Here is a 26,684-nt window from a genome sequence, read left to right as displayed (position 1 = left end):
ATACTCAGAAGAGGTATCATGAGTTTTCAGAGTGCTAGAAAGTTCTGGAAGGTGATTGCACAGGAGATGCATAGGTGATAGTGCAATTGAACACTTATGATTTATAAACTTTATTCTATACAAAATGGATCTAAAATGAGTCTTGGGCATGGTATAACTAGCCTTGGGGTTCAGTTCTGATTCTACTTTATGACTTGGTTCTCTGTGTAAAGTGGGAGATACTAGAGAAGCCACCTCTCGGGGCTGCTGCTAAGATCCTTGAGAGTGAGTGCAGAACTTGTGAGATGCTCAGCAGACCCGAGTTTCATTCCTGGGACACACAATGTAGGCGAGCATTCACTCCTGACACTTGTCCTCTGATCTCCACAGTGTACGGCACTAGTACTAGTGCACAAAATAAATATATACAATTAGAAATTGAGTGTAAAATACTTAGGCTCTAAGCATCTTAGTGGGGTTGCTGTCTCTTCCTGTGTCTTGGTCTCCTCAGCTAGGTTTGCTTTCTGAGGTCTCTTAGGGTCTCTTAGTGTTGCTTTTTATAGCCATTTTCTTCTTTATTTTAATATTTATTTTTAACTATTGGTTATGATTGTCTGACTGCATGTATTTTGTGCATCATGAGTGTTTATGGTGCCTACAAAGTCCAGAGGAGGGAATGGGATACCCTGGAACAGGAGTTACAGACAGTTGTAAGCCCTCATATGGGTGTCAGGACCAGAACTTGGGTCCTTGCCCAGAATAGCAAATATTCTTAACCATGGAGCCAACTCTCCAGCCCCTAGAACCATTTCTTTTTCAGGCTCAAGGTGTCCAATGAGGCTAATTCTTTATGATCAACAAAATTTGTGATCAGAATTGTTGGGAGCATTGGCATAGATGAAGAGCTAAGGGGTTTCCAGAACATTCCATCCAGCCATTTTAGAGGTAGAAAAGAAGGGTGGTGAGGGCTATGGGGATTTCACCCAGCATGGGGCCACTTTGCAGTCTGGCCTTCCCCCCTCTCCCCCAAGGAGGCTATCTGATAGACCCTTGTGGTTCAGTCCCTGTTCTAATACTGGGCAGGGCTGGGATATGGAACTTCTTAACTGGAAAGGTGAAGTAGAATTTGGTTGTCAAAAGAAGTCTGAAGCAGAACACTGCTCCCTCTGAATCATCCCTTTTGTTAAGGATTAAAAAGAAAAAAGCCACCCCAAAGACATAACCCACCCTAGAGAGTAGAGGTAACTGGGCTTGTGGGAAAGGAGGAACAGCTGGCATCAGGTCAGAGGGTGGGGAAGGGAGGAGAGAGGATGTCCCACCCCTGTGGAGGACGCATAAAAGGCATGCACGGCAGGGAAGTGCCATAGTCTTCTCTTGGCCTTGGTCAAGTTCAGCTCCTGTCTGCTCTCTCTCTCTCACCTTCTTGCTCCCACCATGAGCTGCCGCTTCCAGAGTTCCTCCATGAGCTATGGAGGTGGTTTCGGAGCTGGTTCTTGCCAGCTTGGAGGAGGCCGTAATATCTCCTCCTGCTCATCTCGGTTTGTCACTGGAGGGTCAGCTGGAGGCTATGGAGGGGGCATGAGCTGTGGCTTTGGTGGAGGAGCTGGTGGTGGCTTTGGAGGTGGCTTTGGAGGTGGCTTTGGAGGTAGCTATGGCGGAGGTTTTGGCGGTGGCTTTGGTGACTTCGGAGGTGTCGATGGTGGCCTCCTCTCTGGCAACGAGAAGATCACCATGCAGAACCTCAATGACCGCCTGGCCAGCTACCTGGATAAGGTGCGCGCCTTGGAGGCAGCCAATGCCGACCTGGAGGTGAAGATTCGTGACTGGCATCTGAAACAGAGCCCAGCTAGTCCAGAGCGGGACTACAGTGCTTATTATAAGACCATCGAGGAGCTCCGGATCAAGGTGAGGCCTCTGATGCTAAGAAGTTTTCCTCAGGACAGGGCAGAGCCTCAGAGGCCAGGCCATGCAGTGTTACAGACGACCAGGTGTGGATGGAATCGACCTTCTTCTTGCAAGGGGAATATTGTAACTTTGTACTACCGAGAGTCTCCGCTACTGAAATTTTCTTATGCCATGACCCAAATGCATTCTCTCCCACACTTCATGTTTATTGGTGTCATGACTCCTGCCAAGTCTTTTTTTAATGGCTTCCTGAACTGTTACTTGTGACTCAGTTGCTATAACCTACGACTGACTTACTTGGAAATGTGACATTTTAAAAAAGTCACTGCAAACGGATAAACCGGATAAAGAAAAGATATCGTTGTTCACTGTTTATTTTGGAGAAACCCCATAGACTTATTCTCAGTGGGCAATGACTCAGAGGGTGTAAAGAGGCTGAGACTCAGGCTGGTACAGAGCCTGGAAGCCCTCAGTGTGGCCTGTCAATCACACTGCGACACCAACTTGTCAGAGCAGAAGTCTACTAGCCTGGGTCAGGCCCCAATTACACAAAGCAGGCTTTAAATGCTTACGCTGTAAATGTTCAGGCATTCAAGTGGATGCCTGAGTTCAAGAGAGTTGAGTGGATGGGTTTTCCTCTTTGCTTATCTGGGAGGTCAGCTCCAGGAGCATGGCCAGAATACATCTGGAGTCACACTGAGCCCCTTCTGATCTGAAGGGGGAAAGCTATCAAGACAGTGACTTAGGGAGTTGATAGCTCTGAGATACGACTACTGGAAGATGTTCTGAGTGGGTGGGGCCTCTGAAATGGCCATCATTGGTCTCTCCCACCCTGGTCTGATGGGGAATATTCAAGAGGAAAAGGAGAGAGTTGGCTTTGCCTCCTGCTTTCTCAGAGTGCTTAAGCAGAAGTAAGGTGAGTTTTGCTTTCTAAGCCCAGCTTTAGCGTGTCCCTTCCATGCTTTGTAGATTCTGGAAGCCACCACGGACAACAACCGGATCATCCTGGAGATTGACAATGCCAGGCTGGCTGCAGATGACTTCAGGCTCAAGTGAGTTCATTCTCCTTACGAGTCTTTCCCCAAAGACTCTTGCTTTAGACTCTAAACTTTAAAGGAGTGGCCACTTGGTGGGAGACACTGGAGCATCCAGGAGCAAGGGCCTTGGAGTTGTAGAGGAATTCAGTGTATGGGGGTGGGATGCATCTAATATTATTTGTTTTGCTTTAATTAAAAAAATATTCCAGGTACGAAAATGAGCTGACCTTGCGCCAGAGCGTGGAGGCCGACATCAACGGCCTGCGCAGGGTGCTGGATGAGCTGACTCTGGCTAAGACTGACCTGGAAATGCAGATTGAGAGCCTGAATGAAGAACTGGCTTACCTGAAGAAGAACCACGAAGAGGTGAGAGGGGATGACAGGCCGGCCATGGGCCGAACCGCCTTTGATGAGCAAGGAGAGCCCTCTGTTGCAGGCTGACATTGCCACCAGCTGAGGGATTCGGAAGAGTCTTCTAGAACATTCCGCTATCACTCAGAGATAAGAAGGGAGAGTCTCTCACATTTTCCTTCCCTACTCCACAGGAGATGAAGGAATTCAGCAACCAGGTAGTAGGCCAGGTCAATGTGGAGATGGACGCCACCCCTGGCATTGATCTGACCCGTGTGCTGGCTGAGATGAGGGAGCAGTATGAAGCCCTGGCAGAGAAGAATCGGAGGGATGCTGAGGAATGGTTCCAGACCAAGGTATTGGTGTTTCTAGCTCACATAGCCAGGTGGTGCTGGGGGCCATGGTCTTTCTTTGGTCAAGGCTTCTTGCTAAGCCCCGATACCCCCTTCTTTCTACTTGACTTTTAGAGTGCAGAGCTGAACAAGGAAGTATCCTCCAACGCTGAAATGATCCAGACCAGCAAGACAGAGATCACAGAACTCAGGCGCACACTCCAGGGCCTGGAGATTGAGCTGCAGTCCCAGCTGAGCATGGTACCATCTGCTGTCCTCACCCTGTGACCCTCACTACTAGGTCTCCCTCTGGACTGGCTTCCCCCATAACGTTTTTTATTGCCCCATCAGAAAGCCGGCCTGGAAAGTACGTTGGCAGAGACAGAGTGCCGCTACGCCCTGCAGCTGCAACAGATCCAGGGGCTCATCAGCAGCATCGAGGCTCAGCTGAGCGAGCTCCGAAGTGAGATGGAGTGCCAGAACCAGGAATACAAGATGCTGTTGGACATCAAAACAAGGCTGGAACAGGAGATCGCCACCTACCGCAGCCTGCTAGAGGGCCAGGATGCTAAGTAGGTTCCTGGCACTTGCTGTCTTGGGGAAGTGGCTACTGGAACAGTGTCTGGCAGAGCAGGCAGGATCTTGTTAGGGGACAGCTTCTGTCTGAGCTTAAATAGTATGGCAAAAAAGTTGGGGTCAGAGTCCCCTCCTCATCTCTCTGGTTAGATGGAGGTACTGCTCAGCAGCAGGCCTACGGGATTAGTACCTTTGTACTTCCCAATTCAGATCTCTGTCTCTGTATAGACAGGAAAAGGGATTGTGGAAGAAACATTTAATCCAGAAAAGCTGTTAGGATGTAAGTTCAGACAAGTCAAACTGTTAAGAGAGAGGCTTGGGATGGACGTATAGCTCCAAGAGAGTGTCTGCTTGGCTCTATCCCTAGCACCAAGGAGAGAGGATGGTGATTTAATTGCTTTCATATGACTTGCAGAGACCAAGGCATCCTCTGGGCTTAGTGGAAAGGGGATGGCAGGGAAACTGAGTGAACCAGACTCCCCCAAATCTTGGGACCCATAGTATCTCCTTTTAAGGGTTTTCAGATAAATTGGCAAGACAGGTTGACAGGTAGGCAAGCCTGGTAGATACCTCAGAGGAAAAGAAGGTCCTGGGCTGGAGACAATGTTGAGAAAGATTCTACGTCAAGGCTCTGGAAGGTGGCAGGGTCACTCCATCAGAGGGCCAGGAAACGCCTGTCCTCTGTTGAGCTCTGCTCATGGCTGCTTCTCTCCTCTCTTCCAGGATGACCGGCTTCAACTCCGGAGGTAAGGAGGCAGCTCAATTTGAGCTGCTGCTGAGCTTGGGTGGAGGTGGGCTGAGAGGAAGGTAGTCCTGGTTCCTAAGTACAAGGATAGAGGAAGTTGGGTGAAAACAGTTCCTCGATTTTGCTTTCAAAATAGGTGTCTCTGCCCCACAGAGCCATGGGGTTGTCAGGGAGAAAGCCACTGTTGGGAACAATGATAGCATCCCCACCCACATACCTCTTGACTACCCAGGAGCGTGTGAGCCTTCCAGGGGTCTTGGCTCAGCCTGAGATGGAGGTTTCTCCAGCCTAAGCACCTTGTTTTCTCTCTGTCTCAGGAAATAACACTACTACCTCCAACGGGTCCCCCTCCTCCAATTCCGGTCGCCCAGATTTCCGAAAGTATTAACTCAGCCTGGCGTCCCTTCCCTGGCCTTCAGCAGCCACAGGAGGAGAGCTGATGTCGCCTGTAGGATGAGAGGACTGCAGGATGTGATGCCCAGTCCCATTGTCCCCCCCAGGACCCATGGCTCTGACAAGCCCTGAGGGTGGGCCCTTCCCCATCTCTTCTGATTGGAATCTTTCTTCTCCCTACCCCATTCTCTCTATTCTTTGGCTTCTCAGTGTCTCTACAACAAAGAATAGATGATTCAATAAAGTTTCTTGATTTTCTGCAAATGTTTTTGTTTCTGGCCTGGTTTCTGAGGGTGGCCTCTGCTGAGGCCTGATTTGGGTTACGGGCGAGGTTGGCATAGTTGTGCTGAGCTGAACTCAGACACTGATGGGACCAGGGGCTTCTCATGTGAGAAGGATATGAGGCACATCGGCCACTGAGTACACTGGCACAATGATGGCAGACAGGGAAACCCACATTGGTACCCATGTGTTCATATGCATCAGATATGGGCAAATGGGACTCACCAGATAGAAAGCAGGGGCCAGTGAGTTAGTTCAGTATCCCTCCCTGTAGGATGGCCAGAAGTGGAGGCTGGGGTCATCTGTAGACATAGGGTGGGGAAATATGGAGGGCGGGTGTAGAGCAGGCTTCCTGGGCCATTCAAAAGGGGGAGGGATCTTGGGGAAATAGTGGCCAGAACAGGTATCCCTGCCCCAACCTGCTGCCTTCCAGGCTGATGACTCCGTTTTGGCCTGAGATAGCCTTCCTTTCTGTTTTCCTTGGCACATCCCAAGGTCTGACAACTCTAAACTTCCCAGTGGACCAACCCATAATTCACTCAGCACCTCAGCCTGTGCTGGCCTCTGGCTGCCCTGTCTCTCTCTGATGCCCTAGCTCTCTTCTGCCTCTCTGGAGCTCTGGCCCAGAGACACAGCCTCCTCTGGCTGTGCTCATCCTGCACAAGGTGACTGCACAAATGGTTTCTTTCTGCTGTTTACTCGTGGATGCTCTTGGACCATCCTGGACATGTGTGTGAGCTCAAATTCCTCACCTCTCCATCTGCCTCCCCAGCTTCAGATTCACCTTCCCCACTGTGCATAGGACACCCCTTTCTAAACTAAAGATCTACAGGGGCCACCCTCTCAGATTGCTTCTTCCTTTTCCTACTCTCAGGGACCCGGAGAGCCAAGGTAGCTCTGACTCTGATTATGTTTATCTCTGTCTCTGTCTATACTTATCCCTGTCTATCTTTGTCTCTTTTTATCTGTCTTTGTCTCTCTTTATCTCTGTCTGTCTTTATATCTCTCTGTCTCTGTTTCTCTCTCGATCTCTCTTTCTATTCTCCTCTTCCATAAGTCCTTTCATGGACTGCGTTTTTAGCTCCAATGTCTTCCCTGATTCTAACTCTCATGACATGCTATTATAACAGCGTCACTGGTTGCTCTGCCTCCAGTTTGACCTTGCCCCTCACTCAAGCTGGAGTATGGCCACCAAAGAAAGGCAGGATTTTTTGTAGACCCACAGGTCAGATGTTCTGACCTCTTCCTTGCTCCTTCCAGTCCTAGCTCCTATAAGAGCCTCTCCAGTGAAGCCCAAGGTCTTTCTATTTCAAAATGCTCTTGTGAAGCAGGCGTGTGTTTGGACAGCTGCAGAGCCGTATTCTACAGGAGAACTCAGTCAGACCCCCTCCTCGTTCTCTCCAGAGCAGGGCTCTGTTCTTTTTTTTTTTTTTTTTAATTTATTTTTCACATCTCTGTTCTATAGGCTCTCCTTAAAATGCAGATTGAAATGGTAACCCTTCTCCATGACACATGGCTGGTGTGGCATGTTCCTGGGTGTTCCCAAGAATGTACTCCTCTACATTCATGTTGACAGCATGGTCCTACGCATAGTGAGTTGGCCAGATGCTGCTTGTATTCTAATGCTAATAGCATTTCCTCCAGACCTGATTGTCCCAGAGATGAGAGAGTCCTGCACATCGACACTATGTGAAGATGCCCCCAAGTTATTTCTGATAGATAAAGAAAGGCCAATAGCTGGGCAAAGAGACATTGGTAGGATTTAGGGTTCCAGAATTTGGGGGTTGAAGGAAAACCACAAGAGAGTGAGAATAGAGGAGGAAAAAGAAGCAGCCATGGGTTAGGTGAGTCATGAAAACAAGGTCCTGAGGGCTGGCCAATTGGAGTTTAGAGCAGCCTAGATAAAACATAATAAGTGATAACTTGGACCTACCTATAGGAAAGTAGAGTCTAATAACTTAGAGGGTGGGTATCTGCCCAACTCTTGCACTGTTTAAGGCTTGTTATAAATAAAAAGGTTGTGTGGGTCTTTATATATGTCAAAGGCAGGGTGGAAACCCTGGGTTGGGATTAAATATTACTACATCAGGGCTGTGTCTTTTCATCTCGGGGAGGGTTTAGCTAAATGCTTGTTGAAGGAAGAGAGGAATGAATGAACTGGGGACCTGCCTCTGAGATAACATTTGGATTTGGTCACAGAATTTTTGGCCAGAGGGCCAGAGGGCCAGAGGGCCAGAGGGCCAGAGGGCCAGAGGGTCAGAGGGTCTCTGACACCCTTGACACCTGTCCCCTTTCTCTGGTCTTCCCCTCTCCTTCTTGACTCTCCTCTGAGTTCCCCACCTCACCCTGGTATAACTTATACTCTTCTCACTTGCAGGCCACACGCACCTGGCTTAGGCACACAGGACTCACTTGGGCATGCCTGAGCTAGCTGAAGCAGAGACAGCATCTAGTCTCTATTTATTCCAGAGCCCTTTCTGTTCTCCACTGTAGAAGGAGGTAGGGGCTCAGGTCAAGTTCCCCGTCTGGAACTCTGCCAGGAGCTAAAAGCATTACAGAAAACCAGGCCATGCCCTTTGCTCCCAAGCGTTTTTGGTTTTGGGTTGAGGCTGTAGCTTCCTGTGGAGTGTGACTGCATTCTGACACTGGATTGATTCTGGAGAAAGAACCTCCATCTTTAAAAGCATTCTCAGACAGACAGGAACTAGGTAAGAGCACTTCCTCTCCTGCTAATGGCTACCTCCCCCGTAGGTTATTAAAGCTGAGGACTCAGAACAATCTGACACGCGGTTACTAAGAGCTCACCAAGTAATGCTTCTGGTCATGGCCTTTCTGGTTCTGTGACTTTCTTTGAGGTAGAAACAGTTTTGGGGTCACCCACATCCTCATACCTACTGTATATACAGGACCTGAAAGATGAATTAGATGGAGAGTGGAGGGACAATGGAAGATGGAAACTGTAGCAAACATACAATACCAAGGGCAGGAAAGAATGGGGCCCTTACCCCAGTCAAGGATAGGAGTTTTCAAAGCTGAGCACCCCGGCTTGTTTTGATCCCCAAGACCAAAACTTCCTTCCAGTCTTGGTATTGACATGCTCAGTAGAATATGAGGGAGACTCATTTATGTGGATCAATGACAGAAGCTGGACCCCTAAGTCTGGAGGGGACTCTCTATGGCCTGGGAGCTTTTCACCTAGATCCCAGGAAGAACTGTGAGAAGCCCTAACTCTGTGGCCCCGTCAGGTATTTCAGGGAAGTTGGGAGGGACAAGTCAGGGGCAGTGTTTCTGTCAGGCCAGCCAACAGCCTTTCTGAGCTGGGAAGAAGGCTGACCCAGGCCTCTAGTCTAGGAAGTAGAAGGGGTGGGGTGGAGATCCTGTCTTTCTGCCTTGGACTCCATCTGTCAGTTTAGTCACCTGGTGGGGTGACACTTGAGGGAGGAAAGAACTGCTGGGTCAACACTGCCCCTCCCTAGGGGGTTGTCCTAGGCGCTCAGGTCACCGCAGGCTCAGTGGCTGTTTCCCAGAGCTGCAATAGTGAGCAAACAACCATGACCCAGTGGTGCCTGACTCACATCTGTGTCAGACCGTGAATGAGTGTGCGTCAGGCAGGAGACCCTAAGATAAAGGGTTACAACCAGACCGAAAAGGCCAGCACACTGCACAGTGTGTGCTCTCCCCAGCCCTCAGCTTTATGTTACTTCATCCCAAGAGAGGTCACCGTCATGTGCGCTTTATACACGGGAAAATCAAGTTAGATCCTCCAAAGGGAGCAGACTAGTTCACAGGGTGGGAGCCACTGTTCCAAAATACTTCCTGAGGAGCTGGTTGGTACTTTGTCAGGGGTCACGTGTTCACCTCCAGGAATGTGGAGAGGAACAAGACTCCCAGATCTCAGTGCTCATGGGACAAAAGAGCCAACCAGGGTACATTCCTGGGATGTCCAGGAGCCACTAGGTCAGTTTCCCAGGTGGGCACGGGTGGGTTGGCAGGAAAGCCTGACACATGGCAGGTGAGCTACCATGGTGATTCAATGCTGCGATTCTCAAGAAGCGTCTGGCTTCTCACCTTGAGCAAAAGGTACCTCCCTATCCCCAAGGCTCCACCCTTCCTTAATGGACCAGTACATGTCTGCCCATCCTGTGGGGCTGTCTGTCCTGCCTTGGCCCTGCAGAGGGCAGACTCATGTCAGAAAGCAGACCAGGGTCCCTGGCCACCAGTTGGGATCCAAGGTAGTAGAGGGACAGGACCTTAGATTTAGTCCTAACAGGAGGTTCTGTCTGTCTGTCCCCAGCACTGGGTGTGACAGCAAGGCATTTGAGAAGCAAGGTGAGGCTGAGGGCGGAGTTCCATGACAAGACTTCTCTGGTACTTAGCTCATCTATTTCGGGTGGCAGCTTTGACCACCCATTGGGGGTATGAGACTTCCCTAACCTTCCTGGAAGGGGAATCCAACTGTTCCTCGCTAGGGAAGCCTGCAGCAAGGCTCAGGAGAGATGGCATTGCAAGGTTGTAATCAATAGGGCCTGATGATGTATTGTCCCAGAATCCCCCATGCCCCTATTGCAACCCATTTCCTCTTCCCATTTTTGGGTTCTTGTATCTCAGGGAACCTATGTGCTTTTGGAAGGTACCCTCCGGGCTGTTGGTGTTTTGGGTAGAGCAGGGTACACGAGCTATGTTCCTTTGAGCAGCTCTTTGGGGACTCTGGGAGAGCTGGGTGCACTGTGTCCCTACATGGAGTTTGGGAGGGTGATACAGGTGGCTGGTTGGCTGCTGAGACTCTTTCAGGCACCTGTTGGGGATGGGCTTTTGGGAAAGCTGGCGGGTGTCTGGCACACATTCTCTGGCCAACTTTCACGATCGCTCGTAACAGCCCTGTGGCTGCTTTCATCTGAGCATCTCAGAGAAGCTTGAAAGTCAAATCTGCAGAATGCAGGATAGTTAATGACAGCCTGGAGTCCCGGGCCTGGCCACAGACTGGCTGTTGTTACCAGGAGGGGTGTTGTTATGTGGACTGCACAGCATCTGTAAATGCTGACCGCTGAGCCAATCAAATGGGGTGTTTTTTGGGGGGGGGATTTGCTTTGTGGTTCAATGAAGTGATACTTGAAAGGAGTGGACTCGGACACTGAAGTCCCTGTCCCAGTATGCCTGACAGGGCATCTCCCATAAACCACAGGTTCTCAAACACGCTGGGGAGAAAAAGCAATGCTGTGGAATTCTTAGACCATAAAAGCCGAGTGAGAGGGGGTAAGGACTCGGTACCTCTGAGCAGAGGCTCATGTTCTCCAGATGGGAGCTGCTGGCAAGCATGGTTGTGCAGGAAGAGCTGGCCCTTGGGCCCTGAAATATGGAGGCAGAGCATGGCCACAAGAGGACTGGAGAGGTATGGCTTTCCCCTGGGCCCAGTGGCTCCCTGGACACTCACTATGGCAAGACACATGGCTCATTCTGAGCAGACTTCCAAAGCCTGGGGCAATAACCAAAATCTCTCTCAGGGGAGAGGACTTTTATTTTGTTTTTGTATTTTGAGAGAGATGATATTCTAGAGCATTTTGGGCTTAGTAAGGAGGGGATTTCAAGACCTAGGCAGGGTAAGGTAGATCCAATGGGAATTAAAAAACCCTATCAGGGTCCTGGAGAGTGGAACCCCTAGAGTTTTGAAAGGAATCACTGTCCAAGGCTACTGTCATTCTTCATCAGCTCTCCTGAAGATCACCCCCTCCTGCCCCCCACTGAAGGGCAGTCAGGGATCGGGTGGGTGATCTCCTTGGCCAGCTGATATGTGTTCAGACAATCCTGAGTCCAGTGAGGCGTAGTGGCTATGGAGATAGGCAGAAGTTTGGGAACCTGAGGGATTGGAAATGGAGCAGAGGAGACTTGAGAATCCCGCCCAGGCTGAGTCACCCAGTGGAAGGATCAGGGTAGAATGTCACTGATATAGTGGCATGACAACTTAGCCCCCAGACCTCTGAGTACTGCTTATGGAGGGTGGAAGGCCTACACAGCAGCTACTGAGACGGGACATAAAGGAATCAAATGTCATGGTTTTCCAAGGGAAGTCTAATTGACCTGTCCCCCGTATCAGCCAATTTCATGGTGTCAGGGAGGCAAGGGACAGTAGCATCATGCTTGGCCAAAGCCCTTAAATAGTGATATATCCTTACTGAAGATTTCCGTGCAGAACCCAGGCTGCTCAGCTGGATTGGTTTTGCAGATAGACAATAACATTTTACTATAATCATATTCCAAATATTGAGAATATTTTTGCTCACTGAATCTGGTAAGTCAGTTTTTCCTAGATCCATGAATGGCCCTGAGTCTTTCACCATCAGGGCCCAGTGAGACATTTCCTGGATCCTTTTGGAAAATTAAATGAATGATTAGAAATGTCTCTATTATGAGTATTTCTACTTCTCACCATGCTTTCTTCAACGCTGTGTACCAGTTCCTGCATATTAGTACTAGCATCTGACATCAGCTGGTAACACATTTGGCAGGAGCTTTGGACATGGTTGTTTAAAGGAGAATATATAGTAACCAGGCTTCTCAGGAGGAGGGGCCAGATATCCCGGGTGTTTCACGTTTGAACGGATTTCTTGTTATATGGAAAGATTTCTTGTTATATGGTGTGGGGGAGGTGGGTGGGGTCCCAGGTGAGGTCTGAAGAAGTTAGGAAGCAGAACCACTTTTCAGGTGTCTTCTGTGGTAGGGACTTCTCTAGGACCTGTATGTGGACCTCATGGTGAAAACAGGTGAGATGAGAAAACCAGAAAGATCAAGCCTGAACCAGCAGGCTGCTCAAATAGGGACAGCCATTGGCTATCTGATCTGATTTCTCTGTTACCTTGGGGGTTCTACAGTGATGTGGTAGCCCACATATTTGACCAAAGCCTGGAGAAGCGGGGGTGGGTGGTGGGTGGGTGGGGGGAGAGGAGACCCTTGCTGGGAGCGTTCACTTACTCCTTGGATGTATCACAACACGCTGTCCTTGTATTCTCTCAGAATGGGAGTGACTCCTCAGAGTCCCATAGGACAACCAGGCTTTATCTAGGCAGAACTTCAGCTTTCAGATGGAAGCCTAGTTGAAGGTAGAGACTTCTTTTCAACAAAGACATTTACCTGGCTACTGATCCTGAGGTTGATGGTGTTCCAAAGTTGGCTCAAGTAGTAGGATCTTTTCTGTTTTCCTCTTCTCCCTGTTCTCCAAAACGGAGTCATGGTGGTCAGAGAGCACTTTATGAGGCTGCAACTGGTGCCTGGACCTGAAGGAACTTCTAGGGCAGAGGTTATCAACCTGTGAGTCACGATCCCTTTGGGGCTTGAACAGTCCTTTCTCAGGGGTCGCCAAAGACCATGGAAACCCACAGATATTTACATTATAATTCATAAACATAGCAAAATTACAGTTATGAAGTAGCAATAAAGACAATATTACGGTTGGGGGGGGGTCACTGCAGCATGAGAACCTGTATTAAAGGGTTGCAACGTTAGGAAGGGTGAGAACCACAGCTCTAGGGTAAGGGTCAGAGACTGGACTGAGAATCCTGGCCAAAGGGACTGCTGTACTCTGGAAGCAGGAAGATACTGCCTGCCTCTTTGGGTGTTGTATCTTTTTGAACAATTGGGCAGAGCTGCAAAAGACAGGACTTCCTTAAGTGGCTGGATGCCTTGGGAAGTTCATTTGACTTTAGTTTCTTTTCTGTGGGTTTCAGAGTAGTTTTGATGTTTGAAACCAATGACCTAATTTCTAATTTGTCAAGCCTCCTTTGGGATAGCTTTCACAATTCTATGACTTGCAGGAGATCTATTCAGTTGTTGATAAGGCTGAGGCTCAGAGTTAGGGAGTGGCGTAGACCACTATGTTTTCTTATTTTTTTTTTTTTTTTTTTCTGTACGGTGAGGTCTCCAGCTATTTTGGCTGTAGATGTCATTTTAGCCTGGGCATGGTGAGCTGTCTACTTGGTGTTCAGTGACACTGACCTCTGAAGGAGCCCCTCTCAGGAACAGCCTGGAGAGGTGGGCCCACACATCTACTGCTCATTTTCTTGTGGTGAGTGTGCTGGGGGCAAAGGGAAACCCTGATATTTGCAGATGTTTTGAAAGGAAAAAAACCCTCATGGTGTCATATGTTTGAATCTCTGTAACTCTGCTTTATTCTGAGGATGAGTGACAGGCACAAGGGCTTTGCAGCATAGAGAATAAACCGTCGTCATGCCCTACCGACCCTTAGTCTCCATGGAACGCTTGTGGAGAGCTAACTACAGGATATCTGAGGTGGGTGGAAGTCAGGTCATTGTCCTGGCCCATTCCCTGTTCAGATGGGTGAGCTGAGGCACACAGTGCACGGGACTCACTCAGGGAATTGGGGGAAGAGCTAGGCCCAGAGTCCAAGTCTCCTATTCCTTAGGAGATAGTATATATTGGATAGATATTAGAAAAACTGTGTAGAGAATTTGCTAAGGGCTGCTATCTTGCCTATTTTACACGACAAACTACGTGGTTAAGAAGACAACTTGGGTTTTTGTGTGTTGAGGGTTTGCCTGGGTGGGCAGAGACAGCAGACTCTGCTATAGTTTTCCCAGAAGATGAAATGAGAGGTTTAGAGGAAGCCTGATAAGGACCCCAGTCTTGACCCCACAGTTGTCAGATGGGCATGGTATCACCACCCTCCTCTTCCCAAGGGACATAGCTAATGTCCATAGGCAATTTGGTCATAGGCAAGCAGGCCAAGAAGTAATACATGCTCTCTTTGTGAATGCAGAAACTTCAGCTTTTTCAACGTCTCTCTCCCACCTAGAATAAGCTTGGTGCAATGTAGGTCCCAATGAATATTCACTGAATGAGTGAATGAATGAATGAACAGGCCCAGTCAGCCTGGGAAAGCCTCCTGTACAACTGTGCCTTCCCCTCACCCCAGGGACCCTGTGTAGGGGGACAGGGAGTTAGGGTGAGTTTCCTCCCATCCAGAAACCCAGGGCACTTGGCATGGAAGAACAGGACAGATAGGGAGCCAGAGAAGAGAGTGGCATCAGGTAGTGGAGGCAAGAAATGTCACAGAAACTTTACAGTATGCAGAGTAGCCCTGAAGAACTCAGGATAGTTCAACCCACAGTGTCTACACTGCTGAATCAAGAAACTCTAGGATAGGGGAGTCTTAGCCTCGCAGGAGAGCTGGGAGGTAGGCAGCCATGAGGAAGCTGTTGGTGGGCTACCAAGAACTGTGGGGGCAGAGGCTGATTAGCCCCTGCTCTTTCTGAGGAAGAGCTGCGTGGAGCTGCTCTCAGGCACTGTGGAGGTGTCTACTATCCTGGGCGTGTTCCCCACAGCCAATCACCCGCCTTGAGTAATCTCAGGGAGAAGCGTATAAAGTGTTTTAAGAGGTTGAGAACCACAGCTTCAGAAGCACATAAATGCTTCCATAAACGCCAGCTTTGCAAAATGACTCTATAGGGGAAGAGCAAGCAGGGTCATCTCTGATACTTGGGAAAGTCCAGGGTTTGAAGGAGAAGAACCCCATTTATCTTTGGCTCACAATTTTCAGAGTCTCCTCTCATGATTTGTTTAAGAGTCTGGTAGTATTTGGTTTTATTCTTTTTATGCCTTCTCTGCCATTGGTCATATCTGGGATGTGGTCAGTGACCAGGAAGGTCTAAATGGTTTAGGTTCAGGGAAGACAAAGACCACAAGGGAAGCAGGCTTCCAGCCCTGCCCATGACTCCAGACAGGTAGATTCCATGAAGACCAGCTCATGAACTGTCTGAAGGATTGGTTATGGGGCACTTCCTCCCCCCACTGTCACCATAACTGTTCCTTGGGAGAGCAGAGACCTCAGGAACTCCAGTAGAGTGTTTATACCCATGAGCCTTTGCTGTTCTTACTAGAAATCACCACCAAAGACTGTCTTTTTGACTAACCAGTACTTCAAAAGCATGTAGTGGCTTTCAAAACCCATCTATAGGTGTCTTTGGGTCCTCCTCATATCTGTGTGACAGTTGAAACAGAACAATGATCTCCACTGCTCCCACCAGGCCACCGGGCATCTCAGAAACGTAACATACTCAGTGTCATAGGGAAAATGATTGGCAGAGACAGGATTTGAATGTTTATCTCTTGTCTCTAAATTCTAGGTACCCTGAGTTGGGGGTCTAAGAGCCCTGGTTTCAGATTTAAGTATGACCACTCATCCTTGATTACAATGAGTGAGTTTGTAAGCAATGGACCACAGTGGGTTGAAGTTTCCTGGTCATGGTCAACCATGTCCCACGATTGTTGTGATTCAAACCGGAAGGGTTACAACACCGAACACCACAGGTCCACAACCGCATCTCCTCTTCCAAGTTTCTTAATTTAAAATCTAAAAACTATATTTACTTATTTTGTGTGTATGTGTGTACACAGGTGCATGCAAACCTGGTACATGTGTGAAGATCCAAGGGAAACTTTTTGTTGTAGTGGTTCCTTTCCTTCTGCCATGTGGGCCTGGGGAGTAATTTTAGCTCATCAGGCTTGGCTGAAAGCACCCGTACTTGCTAAGGCATACCACTGGCCCAGCACACTCTCTTTAAACTTCTATTCTGAAAATTCTTCTTCTTAATCTCCTCCTCCTCCTCTCCTCCTTCTTCTTGTGTGCATGTGTTCATGATAGGTGTGTGTAGTGCCGACATGCCCATGCCACAGTGTGTGTGTGTGTGTGTTGTGTGTGTGTGTGAGGAGGTCAGAGGACATTTGCATAAAAGAAGTCTTTTCTTCTTCTTTGGGATCCAGGGATCAAACCCAGGTCATCAGGCAAGCGCTTCAGCCTGCCAGGCCATCTTGCTGACCCTTATTTTACTCTTTAAAATTAGCTTAAGTGGTATCAGGTTCCTTCCTGGTGGGATGTATTTATGTAAATAGATATTTATTCATTTTGCTTGACTCTGCTCCCCACTGCTTTCTTCCCCCATCTTTCTGACCCCATCCTCACTTAACCGTTGTACCCCACTTTGACCTTTCTATATTCATACCACACATTCTATAACCCTCCTCACCCTTTAAAGTCTCTTTTAGGGCTTCCTTGTCTGACCTCTACACACACTTTGACATAAACACTCAGGTGTAAAAAGTGAAATGCTAGGATCCCTATATGGTAGAGAACACACGGCATTTGTCAGCTTCCCCACTCAACACAATGCTTTCCAGTTCCATTTATTTTCCTGCAAAATCTATATTTTTATTTTTTCTTTATAGCGGAATCATATTCCATCGTGAATCCTTCACTCCCTTTTCGTTGCTCTAGTGGCCCAGGCTCAGATGAACAGCTGTGGGAGTGGGGATGGGTAGAATGGCTTCCTCAGGGGGAGGCAGGTAGGGAGGACAGAAACCAAATGTCATATGCAAGGCCACTCCCAGTTTATGAGGTCTTGGGCAAAGACTCTTTGAAGTGGCAATAAAATTCAGTCTGCTAGGAAATGACGAAGGCTGAAAGTCCTGACTTAGCAAACCCAATTCAACATTTTTTTTTTCTTTTACAAGGAAAGAAATTCTGATGGATGGCAAAAATGACATTGTAATGAGATGGGCTTTCTGGGACCGGACAGGGCTTTCCCAAGAGCTAAAGACATAGAACATGCCAACACCCCATGAAGATTGTATATAAGCACCCCAGGGAGGCCTGGAGAATCCACAACCTGGGATCCTACCTATTCAGCAACCTTCCTCGCTAGCATCATGGCCACCCAGATCTGCACCCCGACCTTCTCTGCTGGGTCTGCCAAGGGCCTCTGTGGCACTTCAGGGAGCTTCTCTCGGATATCTTCCATCCATTCCATGGGCTCCTGCAGGGCCCCCAGTTTGGTTGGCACTGTGGGGTCCGTGTCCTCCTTCAGGACAGGCTTCTCTGGCCCTGGGAGCTGCTTGCCAGGCTCCTACCTGTCCTCTGGGTGCCACTCCTCTGGCTTTGCTGGGAGCGGGGGATGGTTCTGCGAGGGCGCCTTCAATGGCAACGAGAAGGCGACCATGCAGATCTTGAATGACCGACTGGCCAACTACCTGGAGAAGGTGCGGCAGCTGGAGCAGGAGAACACACAGCTGGAGTGCCGCATCCGAGAGTGGTACGAGTGTCAGATCCCATACATCTGCCCGGACTACCAGTCCTACTTCAAGACTGCTGAGGAGTTGCAGCAGAAGGTAATAGGCCAGGTCCTTACAGCTGGCCAGACACCTCCAGGAAGCTTTCCGTTCTAAGACTCAGCCAGATGGAACTGAAGCTTACAGAGAATTCTGGAAGGAGAGCTCTACTCTCTGGGACTTGGTTCCCTGGGGACTCAGGCTTCCCTGGTGGTCTGTGTACTCTGTTACCAGCCATTCTTCTATTTGCTTCATCATCTTAGCTTAGGGATGGAAGGATCATATCCGTTGTCTCCACTTGGTGTAGTACTGTATCTGACACCTCCTTGGCTTACTTACTCTTCATCCTGGAGATACGGGTATTGCTATATCCATCTAACATAAGAAGGTTGAATTTTGAGAGGCTTAGCAACTTGCCCAAGATCGTATAACTTGAACGTGGGATCCAGAATCAGTTACCAAGTCTGCCTCACCCTGATATAGCCTACTGGGCTGGCTCAGAAGCTACAGAAACCAGGACTGATGGGCCAGTGGTGTGGTGTCCCTCCTAGGCCCTGATCTCCCTCCATGCCTGGATATGGGAGACTTTGCCTGTTTTTAGAGGCATCTGTGAGCTGGCTTCCCCACTTCATACACATCGCATTCTGGGTCTTTCTCAGTTCAGGAAAAAACCTCTTGTTTTTCAGATCCTGCTGACCAAGTCTGAGAATGCCAGGCTGATATTACAAATTGACAATGCCAAGCTGGCTGCTGATGACTTCCGGACCAAGTGAGTAGCCCAAACAGGAGATGTTTGATCTGTGTCAAATCTGTGTCAAACCTTTGGGAGCTGATGAGGAGGGAATAAAGCCAGATACAATTGTAAATGGGAAGACATAGCAGAGGCCCTGGGTCCCTCCTGGGACATGAGAAAGGGCCACTGTGCTTCTGACTCCAAGTTAGCTATGGCACAGGGCTTCCCTGGCCGCAGACTTGGCAGGGTTCTGTGTGTGTAGGTATGAGACGGAGTTGTCCCTGCGACAGCTGGTAGAGGCTGACATCAATGGTCTACGCCGGATCTTGGATGAGCTGACCTTGTGTAAGGCTGACCTGGAGGCACAGGTTGAGTCCCTGAAGGAGGAGCTGCTGTGTCTCAAGAGGAACCATGAAGAGGTGAGGTTGCTGCCACGTGATCCCCGGGGTTCCCATCCCACTGAGGAATCCCTGCTGGCCCTTGGGCTTATTGTATGGCAGGATGTGAAACACTTTACATCTGTCTCACCTTCACCATGATTCTAAGAGTTAGCTCCCACCGTAAGCTCCATTTTACAGCTGGGAAGTTAGTCATAAAGATGTGAAGTCATTTGCCTGCAGTCACACAGAGAGTCCACCCTCACCCAGGATGGTGCAACTGAATTTGGATTATGGTGTCTGATAATAATTCTATTTGCTTGGTGCTGTGTCATCCCCCAAATCCTCAGTAGGGGTTAGCATAGACAGTCCAATGGAGTGTGTGTGCGTGTGTGTGGGGGGGCATGTTCAAAGAGGTCAGCTCTTTTATCTCATGGTACCCAAGAGAGGGATGAGAGTTTAGAATCCAGGTCATTGAACCTACCAAGCCACAGGAACCTTTCCACAGCCTCATGCTATCTTACTTGGCCACTGCAGGAAGTCAATGCCCTCCGTTCCCAGCTTGGGGACCGACTGAATGTGGAGGTGGATGCTGCTCCCCCAGTGGATCTCAACAAGATACTGGATGACATGCGATGCCAGTATGAGACGCTGGTGGAGAATAACCGTAGAGATGTGGAGGCTTGGTTCAACACTCAGGTGAGGCTGGCGATCCAGGACTACAGGCTGTGGGTGGGATAAATGAGGAGCCCTAGGTCTGTCCCTGTTCTTCATTCTCTCCTTCTCTGTAGACCGAGGAGCTGAACCAGCAGGTGGTATCCAGCTCAGAGCAGCTGCAGTGTTGCCAGACAGAGATCATTGAGCTGAGACGCACAGTCAACTCCCTGGAGATCGAGCTGCAGGCTCAACAGAGCATGGTGGGTGGTCTCTGCCCATTAAAGGCTCTCCGACTTACCAGTGTGCTGGCCATTTGTTATCACAGGGCCAAACCACAACTGTGTGCGGATGCCAGGGTATTTAGGGTGGGATTCCTTCCCCTCAATAGCTTTTCTTCCCCATTTTAGAGGAATTCTCTGGAATCTACCCTGGCTGAGACAGAGGCCCGCTACAGCTCCCAGCTGGGCCAGATGCAGTGCCTGATCACCAACGTGGAATCCCAGCTGGCTGAGATTCGTTGTGACCTGGAGCGGCAGAACCATGAGTATCAGGTGTTACTGGATGTCAAGGCCCGGCTGGAGTCAGAGATTGCCACCTACCGTCGCCTGCTGGATGGGGAGGACTGCAAGTGAGTGATCTTGGGAACCCTGGAGCTGGGCTGAGAGAAGGGCTTGACACACTTTCAGAGCTGAGCGGCTCTTACAAAGATGAAGGTAGTTGATCTAGTGCCATTGAAGTTTCGTTCTGATCCAGGTCTCTGGTAATGCTCAAGGGGGCAAGGTAAGCCAAGGTACAAGCCCATCTTTGGCCATGTTTTGGCGGAAGCTCCTAGTCTTCCTTCCTGCAGACCCAACCTCTAATCCTTGAGGTCTCAGAATCATTGAAATGCTTTGATACCACTGACTGTCATTGCTACTGTCCTGCAGGATACCCCTCCCCCATTGGCCTAATGCTCCAATGCCAAGTACATGCTGTGATTTCATTTCTTCAGGCTTCCTGCCCACCCTTGTTCCACGGAATGCAAGCCTGCTGTAAGAGTACCTTATATCCCTTCTACAACCTGCACTCCAGCTGGGCCCTGCACCCCAGCTGGGCCCTGCACCCCAGCTCCTCAAGTCAGCACCCAGATCCGGACCATCACCGAGGAGATCAGGGATGGAAGAGTCATCTCCTCCAGGGAGCACGTGGTGCCCCGGGCAATGTGAGCAGCCACCAGAGGGGCCTAGGCCACAGGAAGGAGGACACCTTGTGGTTCTTGGCAGCTAAATGATCTTGCACTTCTCTAGGGCCCTCCTTGCTTAGCAGGTTTTTCTACTCAAATTCATCTATTGTTTCTGGTCTTAACTGTGCTTTTTACGCCATGCAAAACCAGGTTCCCCTGGAAATATTCCCAATAAAGTGTTCTCTTGGCATAGCAAATCTGACCCTGACTGATTCTGTTGGTTCTCGAATGGTTAGTGTACTGGGGTGTTTGGGCATGGGATACAGTGAAGTTGCAGAGTGATCAAAATTTCTTAGTACTGGAGATGCTTCAGGTTCTTGTCTTTGACCTCCATCTCAATCTTGGAGGGTGCTGCTGGCCATCGCTCCCTGAGTAGCCTTCCCTGTAGGCATCTACCCTAAAATAGCCAAGGAAAATATAAAGGCTCCCACCCCAGCCTTCTTCAGCTGTCCTGATGGGATCAGTGGTCACTTCTCATTCCTTCCTACCTTCTCCCTTGCCCAGATCCTCTCTCCCTGCTTTCCAACATAGGTCAGCCCAATAGAGATGAGTCCCAGGGCCAACTAGAGAGGACCAATCTCTGCTAACCCAAGTGTGAGCCGACTACACCATGGAGAGGAGTTGGGGTGAACTGGAAGGTGAAGACAGGAGTCAGGCAAATCCGTGTCCCTAACATGGGGGCATGGGAATGTTAGAGGACCCTAGAGGGACAGATAGGAGCACTTTAAAGTTCTGTATTATAAAGGCACATTTGTACTCCGTATTGCAGAATGGAGTCAGTACACAGATGTTAGGAGCTTAGCACGTATGCCTTGTTAATGGTTTGTCTGCTCTAGCAACCCCCAGCTCAGATGGCGGATGCTCATTAGACTTAGTATTTCAGGAAGTCCTTGAGCACAGACATTTATAGAATGAGGGACGATTACAGGGATGGTATCGGCACGGACATCACAAGTCTCAGGAATGCACCTGACCGTCTAACCAGAGAGGTGAGCCTGTGCACCAGTGATTGACAGCCTTTGTTCTCTCACCCAGTCCCATGTCCTGTGAAGTTTCTGGCTGAAGATGAAACAAAAGGCAGTATTTTCTTAGAAGCGATGTTAACCTATTACCTTTCCAGATCACCATCTCTCCTAATAAAGTACAATATAAATTTGATTCTCATGTCTGCTCATTGGCCTTTGTGGTGACTGGCAGCGATGAATTTCCATATTTCGTTTGCAGGATGCATAAAATGGCAGGGATAGTGCTGTGTATGAGATAGCTATTATGCTAGGTGAAGTGGAGCTCAGGGTGCTTGGATTCTCCCGACTGAGCTGTGCTGATCTGTGGGTGGAGTTGAATTGGGCCAGGCTCATCTGGACACCCGATGATCACAGAAGCAGGGCCTATGAGAAGTCAGAAGTCTCATGCTGGCCTCTCTGCCTTCTCACCCACTTTCAGTTCAGAACACAAATCTAACAGGGTTTTTTTTTTTTTTTTACTCCAGACCACAGAGCAGTGAGAGGCTGAGTCCTGGCATACCCAGCTCTTCTTCTGTGGTCTCTGGCCTCTTGGTGCCAAGAGCACTGCCAACGCCACCATCATTTGGCGACTAAGCCAAACACGAGGAAGCCAGAGGCTCAGAAGAAGCAACCTAGATGTTCACAGGCAGATTGAGGCGTTTGGCTGGGGTCACTCTGCCACTCTATGGCATGTGCCCAGGCTTGCCCAGGGATTCCTTTAGTCTTGACAGTTTTTCTGTGAGTTGGAGCCTCTGGGAACTCTCTCATGGGACATTGTGTGCTCAGCACTCAAAATGTGGTGCTTGCCAGAGTTTGAATAAAAAGGAAGAGTCTTTGGGCTACACTCAAACAGCCCTGTGTGATTGGGGGCATTTGGTTTGTTTACGTAGCATTGCTTCAATTCTTACTAAATCCTTCAAAGTACTTGGTGAAGGAACCCCTCCTATGCTCAGCCTCACCCACACCCCCTTAACTGCGGCCTTTGATGGACAGACTGCAATGCAACACTGCACAGCACCTGGAAGTCCTAGGACTCCCCAGTTGCCTTGACTCCTCTCCCACTGCTCTCTCCATGACATCAGGAGAGGGACGAGATGATACACTTACGTTCGAGGTGGTCAGTTTATTCTCTGATTTCTAGATACACTATCTGGTCCTCATTCACAGATTCTCATGCTTCAGTGAATAAACTAGAAACGAATGCATGAGGACCATCCAGCAAATCCTGTGCTAACGCACACCAGGGCTCAGTTGGGGAGGAGCAGGGGTGTGGAATTAGTTGCATCAACTGCGGACATCAGGCATGGCTCCTATGAATCAACCGTCCAGCTGAAACCCTCCTTCTCTTATTCCCCGGCTGAGCCCTGTGATAGCAAGAGCCAGGGCAGGGAAGGGCTTTGAGTTGTGAGCATGGGGAAAGCTTGTGGAGTGTTGGGGTGATCAGGGAGGGTTCGGGGAAGGTTCGGATTTCGTAGAAGCCTTAAAGGATGGGCAGAAAAAGGAGAGAAGGTAGAAGGTAAAAGGTAGAAGGTAGTTTAGAATGTGGCTGAGTATGTCTGTGCCTTGTTCTCGGGACAGCAAGGAGTACATCTGGACAGAGTATGGAGATGGGAAGGTTTTTAGGATGCTGGCTAGGCAATGTTAGTTCTTGCTGGTATGGGGTTCTGGGCAGCTTTATTTTATTTTTAAAAAGAATCCTAAGGAAAAAACTGGAGCAGCACAATTCATAAGCTATCTCATAGCACTAAAATATTACTTACTTGTTTTTCTAAAAATCAAATTATCTAAAGGCATCTTATCAGGATTTTCAGCCACACCTTTGAGTTGGCTCACGGGGCCTGTCTCCCTTGAGCAGATGGCCTCTGTTTTCTGCTAGGGGACCTGGCTTGTTGGGGCAGGTGCTGTTGGTTCCTGTCTTGGGGCTTCTCCCTCCTTATCTCTAAGGCCGGGACAAGCAGAAGGGTGCCTTTGTCTCTTCTCCTACTCAATCATTCTTCCTTCTCTTCCTTCTTAATCCCATGCTCTCTTCTCCTCAAAACCCTTTATTTCTTTATGTAACACAATCCACTCGCCCCCACACACTCACACTCAAACACTCACACTCACACACTCACCCCCACACACTCATACTCACTCTCTCTCATACACACAAACACACACATTCACACTCACACACTCACTCACTCCTGCTCACTCTGAGACATCTAGAAGCACAGCAGTGTTTTGGACATTGTTAGCCCCCAGGGCAAGTCCAGTCCCGTGGGGAGATGGAGAGAGGGGGAGAAACACAAGACAGAGGGCAACAGTTCACAGAGAACAAAGGGATTCTCTTCCGGTCTCTGCCATTGCTTCTAAGTGTTGGGTGAGCACAGCAGTACTGGAGGGGGGTGTGAGCCCCAGTGAGAAAGAATGGCCGGGACTGAGCCCCCCAGAGGCAGTGGGACAGGTGTGAGGACCGGAGTCCCTGAAAGAGCAGGGCAGTAGTTTCCTGGCAGAGCCTGTGTGGACCTTGCATAAAGTATTCACTGCCCCAACCATTGGCTTCCTGTGGAAGTTGGCACCCTCTGTTCATACAGCGTGTAGGTAGTGTATATGTGTGTGTGTGTGTGTGTGTGTGTGTGTGTGCGTGTGTTTAATTGAGGGGGACTGCACACTTTGGACAAGAGAATTTCAGCCACCTCTGCTATTCCTTGGCCGGGTGACTTTGGGCAGGCTCCTAAAGTAATGCAAGAACTCACCTATCCAGTAGGGTTATCGGTTTGCCGATCTCATGTCTCAGGAGGGTGTTGCAAATACTGAGAGAGAGAGAATGTGTAGAAAGATGGAGCACAGGTTCTGAGTGCTCAGTGGGTAATGGGGGGCCCTGCTGCTATTGCCATTAGTGAGGTGATTTGGCAGAGTATCCAAAGCTGCCAACAGCACTTGGTCCCTATCTGGGCTGCTCAGGGATAATGCCCCACCAGGGAAGCCATGTGACCTCCAGAGGTCAAGCAGATAGTATGGAATTCCCAGGCCTTTTTGCTGTGACTTCTCCGGGCCACATGGCTTCAGAGCAGCCCTGATGAGCCTGAAGAACATAAATACCCAAGAGGCTGTGCCTTAGGAGGGGGATGGGTGGGAAATACAAACATAACAGGAGGTTCGACCAGGCTCTCAGCTCAGCTGCATCTTTGCACTGAGGCGTGCAGTTCCAGGGAGGAGAGGCTGAGGTAGCCATTGGCACGCTAGGATTATGCAAGGGTAGAGCTGAACACACCGGATCCCACGGGTGTGGAAACAGTGTAGTGAATCATGGGAGTTCTCTAGCACAGGCTTCCAAACCTGTGCACCTGGCCCACCGGACAGTGAACCGTGTGCTTAGAATCTGTCCCTACTCCCCGATGACAGCTGCTAGGCATTGTGGCGTTCCAGTTCAACAAGACTGCAGTTGTGGAGGGACTGGTAGCTGCCCCTAGGTGACCTTGCCATGAGAAATTGCTGTTTGGGCTTCTTCAAGACTCACTTAATGCTTAAGGCAATGCAGGGTGCAGGCTGAGTTCTCACTACAGAGGAAGAAACAGAGGGACACCCTGCCAGGCAAAGTCAGGTGGTTCATGGCGGGATGGAGTTTTGAACCCATGACTTCAGATGTCAGCATGAGGTCAGGCTGTTCTTCCTGGGATCCCCTTGTGTATTCTACGCCACTTCTCTCTGTTCTGTCTTCCACAGACTCCATCCTATCTTGCAGCCTGGGACAGAACTCCAGGTTGTGCCAGCCACAGCTGGAGGTGCTAAGCAAGTTCTTATTTTCATATCCAAGCTTTGAAAGCTTCACCTACAGGGTGGGGGCTACGAGCTCAGGTCTGTAGATGGCACAGAGGGGAAGGTGCTGAGCGCTACACCAGGATCACGGCTGGTTCCTAACAGCTCATTGTGGCTTCCTAAAAGGAAGGTAGTAGTGGGTGTTCTTAGAAGAGTAACCGAACCCCAAACTGCAGAACATCTCAGAAGACAGGTCCCATACGAAGGCTCTCACCTGGTGCCATTCCCTTCCTATAGACATCTCTTCTCAGCCATGGTTCTAGGTCTCTCTTGTCTACATACTGGACTAGCCAGATATCTCATCAATGTTCTTGGCACCGAGTTAGCCAGTGTCCACTGTAGAGAGGAGCCGGTGAGGCTGAGCTTCCTTGTACCTGCTGAGGGGATGTGTGACTCGGATGCTCACCTTTGCCTCCACCAGTGCAGGCAACCGGGAGCAAAGTCTTCTCCATCTCTGCTTGGGCTGGAAAAGACATGTCCTCTGAAACATGGCTCTAGCTGTCGCCAGGAACCCCCTTTGAGCTATTTTGGCTAGATCTGAAGCTATGCAACCAGAACAGAGTTCCTAGCAAGGAAGTAGGGGTGTGCCTGTCAGGACTTTGTTGCGTTGAGGGTTACTAATGTCCCATTTTGTCCAGGACAAAAGGTTCCTCGTGCCACATTAAAACCACAGCAGCCCAGAGGAACCTGAAACAATCCGTGAGCATGACCATATCTTCTGGGCCTATTCAAGAGCCTTTTATGTTTGCTCCAGCGACAAGACCCCCCCCCCCCGCCTTCTAGCCACTTTCAGGCTTGCCTGTTCCACCCCTCCCTACCCCCGGCTGTCCATCAAAGGAGACAAGGCTGGAGAAGGCAAGACAGGGTTGAGATTCCCACACCTGCTTAACAAGGAGGCTGAGGTCTGGGTTCTGATGACAGGCCCCTTTGAAGAGCTAGTGCAGACTGGGTCTTCCCAGGATGTAGGACTATGGGGCCCACTCGTCCAACGGGGCTTCTGTTTTACGAGGCCGGGCTATGTTCACGGGAAGCTAAATAACAGACTAATGAGAGGTTTTGATAGAAAGTGGAATTAACTTTAACGAGGAGAAAACACTTTGTAAGGGCCAACCAACACCCACTGGGGCAGAAGTATAAAGTCGGGCTAGGGAGCCGTTTCTCTGTGTTGGGACGTCTACT

General features: G+C 49.5%; 2 protein-coding genes across 4 annotated transcripts; both read left to right on the top strand.

Moving 5' to 3' along the window:
* Positions 1-1,342: 1,342 nt before the first annotated feature.
* Krt13 (keratin 13) lies at positions 1,343-5,582 on the top strand. Of its 2 annotated transcripts, none has more exons than NM_010662.2 (8): positions 1,343-1,884; positions 2,854-2,936; positions 3,131-3,287; positions 3,467-3,628; positions 3,740-3,865; positions 3,956-4,176; positions 4,904-4,926; positions 5,243-5,582. In NM_010662.2, the coding sequence occupies exons 1-8, from the start codon at positions 1,414-1,416 to the stop codon at positions 5,311-5,313; spliced, it is 1,314 nt and encodes a 437-aa protein (NP_034792.1). In that variant the 5' UTR covers positions 1,343-1,413; the 3' UTR covers positions 5,314-5,582. The 2 variants fall into 2 exon arrangements, with proteins under 2 accessions (NP_034792.1, NP_001300878.1); NM_001313949.1 differs by lacking the exon at positions 1,343-1,884 and adding an exon at positions 2,332-2,416.
* A 7,839-nt stretch (positions 5,583-13,421) lies between these two features.
* Positions 13,422-20,897, top strand: Krt36 (keratin 36). Of its 2 annotated transcripts, XM_017314302.1 has the most exons (9): positions 13,422-13,656; positions 13,768-13,880; positions 17,118-17,771; positions 18,398-18,480; positions 18,707-18,863; positions 19,359-19,520; positions 19,613-19,738; positions 19,886-20,106; positions 20,470-20,897. In XM_017314302.1, exons 3-9 carry the CDS (start codon positions 17,313-17,315, stop codon positions 20,681-20,683), a joined length of 1,422 nt encoding a protein of 473 aa, XP_017169791.1. In that variant the 5' UTR covers positions 13,422-13,656; positions 13,768-13,880; positions 17,118-17,312; the 3' UTR covers positions 20,684-20,897. The 2 variants fall into 2 exon arrangements, with proteins under 2 accessions (XP_017169791.1, NP_001167570.1); NM_001174099.1 differs by lacking the exons at positions 13,422-13,656; positions 13,768-13,880 and having other exon boundaries at positions 17,283-17,771.
* Positions 20,898-26,684: the final 5,787 nt, after the last annotated feature.

This window comes from Mus musculus, chromosome 11 (assembly GCF_000001635.26).
Source record: "Mus musculus strain C57BL/6J chromosome 11, GRCm38.p6 C57BL/6J".
Taxonomy (NCBI): domain Eukaryota; kingdom Metazoa; phylum Chordata; class Mammalia; order Rodentia; family Muridae; genus Mus; species Mus musculus.
The sequence above is the reverse complement of the archived record's forward strand: the minus strand, read 5'-3'. Positions and strand labels throughout refer to the sequence as shown.